The sequence below is a fragment of the Natrix helvetica genome (genome assembly GCF_964273705.1).
Source record: "Natrix helvetica genome assembly, chromosome: Z".
Classification (NCBI taxonomy): Eukaryota; Metazoa; Chordata; class Lepidosauria; order Squamata; family Natricidae; genus Natrix; species Natrix helvetica.
Window position 1 is genome coordinate 16835205 of NC_138554.1, and position 3874 is coordinate 16839078.

Consider the following 3874-nt stretch of genomic DNA (forward strand, 5'->3'; position numbering starts at 1 on the left):
ACAAGCATGCACAGGGGAGGTCCACATGCAGGTGGATTGTGCACACATGCGTGGGTGGCGAGGCACATGGGGGGTTTGCAGGTGCACTGCATTATGGGTGAACGTGCGTGCGCTTTCAGCATCCAACAACAAAAATGTTAGCCATCATTCTTCTGGATAGTTCAGTCCATATTGTTTGCCCCAACAGATTATTGCAATGTTAAAGCCCAATTTAAAAATTAAAACCTTGGTGCATCACTTTACCTGCCTGACTTCACACACAATTTGAATTATTTTTGGAAGTGATTGATAAAATGTGGTAGGAGAACATGGGTGAAGGTTTAAATTCTTATCTCATTCCAGATGGATTCAACCAACAAGACTTCAGTTGAGGAATTTGTTTTACTAGGTTTTGGAATTGAAAAGCACAACCGTTTGCTGCTCCTCGTCTTTTTCACTTTTGTCTATGTCCTCACTTTGGCTGAGAACATCACCATTATTATCCTGGTGTTTTCAGACACCCATCTGGGCCGACTTCCAATGTACATCCTGCTGAGTAACTTCTCCTGGTTGGAAATGTGCTACGTCTCCTCCATAGTCCCTCGCATGATCTTTGATTTAGCAGTTCCTGGCGGCATCATTTCTTTCAAAGAGTGTTTAATCCAGTTCTACATCTTCTTCATCCTTGGAGGCACTGAATGCTTTTTCCTTTCAATTATGGCCTTAGATCGGTACGTGGCCATCTGCCACCCATTGCACTACCCACAGATGATGTCTCAAAACGTCTGCTACATTCTGGTGACTGTTTGTTGGGTCCTTGGCTTTCTGTGGTATCTTGTTCCAGCGGCGTTGATCTCTAAGTTGTCCTTTTGTGGCTCCAATATCATTGACCACTTTTTGTGTGATGCTGGCCCAATCTTATCCTTGGCTTGCCCTCCGCTTGGAATAGTTCCTACTTTGAGTTGGGTTTGCCTCAGCGGTCTGCTTTTAGGTAATATGACATTTGTTATTCTGTCCTACAGCACTGTGATTTTCACTCTAATGAAGACGTCCAACAAAGGCAGTCGTAAGAAGGGCTTTTCCACCATCTCTTTCCATCTAATTGTGGTCTCACTTTTCTATGGTTCAGTGACAGCTATGTATTTGTTACCAGGTGGAGAAAGTCAGCTGGGTATCACTAAAATAATGACTCTCTTCTATACCACGTTTACACCTTTTCTCAACCCTTTGATCTACTGTCTGAGGAACAACCAAGTGAAAGAAGCACTGAATACATTACTAAGGAGAAAGATGAGACTCCTATGGAACAAGGAATAGTCAAACATTGTAGAAGTAATACATGAACAAAACTTAAACACAAGCACCAATGTGTACAGTCTAAACCAAAGGCATGCTTCTTTATTAAAACAGTATTTATGTCACGTTGAAAGGAAAAATTCTAATGTCCAAGCAGGTCTGTGGTTACTACATGAATTTCATAATGCCCACCCAACTGATCACAAAGTTCTCTCCCCATATTCTTCAATTGTTGTAAGACACTTAAACAAAGAATTTGAGAGAAAACATATCAGATTGCAAGTTGACCCCAAACTGGGTGAATCCGTTACCTTACTTTACTTTATTGTCATTGTAAGTATATACACAGTTTACACAGACAATGAAATTCACATAACACCCAGAGACCAGGCCCAACACATATAACAACTCCCAAACACACACCACCCACCAAAAAAATTCGCCACCCCTAAACCACTCAAGCATCCAAACAACAGACCAAATCGTGCTGTCCAATAGCTCACTGATGGTGACCCTTTATCCTTGAAGACAGATATAAAATTCAAAATCTTGATAAGGCCAGAAAATTAGGCTAACAGAATGAAATTTAACAGAGGAAAGTTCACTTAGGGAATATATAAATAAACAGTTGTAGAATAGAGAATATTTGATTTAGCAATTGCTAGTGACCTTGGAATATTAAATGGAGACTGAATATGAGTGTGCATTTTGTATGGCTTCAAAAAAAAGGGCAAGTGAACCTTTAGACTGTCACACACACACACACACACACACACACACACACACACTTCTAATGTCCAAGCAGGTCTTTGATTACTTCATGAATTTAATAATGTCCACATGGATATATCACAAAGATCAATTCTGGGTCCCCTGTTCATCAATTGTTGTAAGAGACTTAAACAAAGAAATTGAGGGTTTGCCAGATAAACCCAAACTGGATGAAACAATTCATACCTTACAAAGAGAAAAGTAAAATTCAAAATCTTGATAACACTAAAGAAAGCTGAAAGTGACAAAATGAAATTTAAGAGAGAAGCTCATTTAGGCAGCATGAAAAAATATAGGATAGAGAATATCTGATTGAGTAATGTGAACTTGGAGTAATAAATAGAGGCTGATTATAAGGATGTGTTTTGTGTGGCTTTAAAAAAGGCAAGAGAATCTTTAGTCTCCAAATATATGTGTGTGAATTACAACTTTTCATTCAAATACTATGTCCAGTTTTTGAGTAAATTGTCCACTTCTAGACAATACATTTTAAAAAGACATAAGAGAAATTGATATATATCTAGAGATGGTCAGATTTTCCCCACAAACAGAGACTGAAGGAATTGAGCCTGTGTGTCATTGGGAGAGGGATATAAGAGTATTCAAATATCTCAAACAATGTCAAATAACAGAAAACCAAGGCCTTTTTTTCTATTGTCCCTGTTGACAGCAGCTGCCCTAGTTGAAGCAGGTCAGGCAGAGAATGAATAAACTGACTACATAAATACAACAGGGCTCACACACACAGAGAGAGAGAGGGGGGGGGGAGGGAGAGAGAGGGCTTTGAGCCTTTTCTGATCCTTCCAGGCAAAAGTTACCAGCCTGGGAGATTTCTGTATTATAACAATAAAATGTATAGTTTGAACTCTACACATGTCAGCCTGGTGATTCATCTCTGGTTGTCCAAAAGTGCAGGACACAGAAGAAAAAATGTGAGTCACAAGAAGGCAGATTCCATGTGAATGTTGGAAAAAAGTGCCAGCCTCATTGGATGTGTACAGCGACCTTCTGTCTGGGATGTTTAAATTTGGATTCTTCTTCAACTGAGCAACGTTCAGTGACCAAATTGTCCCTTCAGTTTTGTAATTTTGATTCCATGCAATTTTTAGAAAATTAAAAACATTGAGAATGATGAGTGAGTTTTCTTGGACATACCATATTTTTCAGAGTATAAGACACACTTCCCCCCCCCCAAAAAAAGAGAGTGAAAGTTTTGATGAGTCTTAGCCCTGGCCACCCACCGGCCCCCAAACTTTGGCCTCCTCATGTCCTCTCAAAAAGAGCTTTTGAAGCTTTTGGAGGCCTCTCAAACATCTTCCAAAAGCTCTATTTGCAAAGGAGCTTCTCTTTGCAAAGGCAGCCTCTCAAACTGCTGTTGAATCAGGCTAATGTGCTGAAGCTGAGCAGACTGTTTGCTGAGGATGCTAGCCAGATGAATAGAATAGAATAACAGAGTTGGAAGGGACCTTGGAGGTCTTCTAGTCTGACCCCTGCCTAGACAGGAAACCCTACACCACTTCAGACAAATGGTTATCTAACATCTTCTTAAAGACTTCCAGTGTTGGGGCATTCACAACTTCTGGAGGCAAGCTGTTATACTGATTAATTGTTCTGTCAGGAAATTTCTCCTCAGTTCTAAATTGCTTCTCTCCTTGATTAATTTCCACTCATTGCTTCTTGTCCTGCCCTCAGGTGCTCTGGAGAATAGTTTGACTTATTTTATTTTTTTTGGCAACCCTGAGATATTGAAACACTGCTATCATGTCTCCCCTAGTCCTTCTTTTCATTAAACTAGACATACTCAGTCCATACAGCATACGATGGATGC

General features: G+C 40.0%; 1 protein-coding gene across 1 annotated transcript; it reads left to right on the forward strand.

Moving 5' to 3' along the window:
* Positions 1–342: 342 nt before the first annotated feature.
* LOC309401314 (olfactory receptor 11G2-like) lies at positions 343–1296 on the forward strand (the record flags this gene model as incomplete). Its single annotated transcript, XM_081970382.1, has 1 exon — positions 343–1296. The coding sequence occupies one exon, from the start codon at positions 343–345 to the stop codon at positions 1294–1296; it is 954 nt and encodes a 317-aa protein (XP_081826508.1).
* Positions 1297–3874: the final 2578 nt, after the last annotated feature.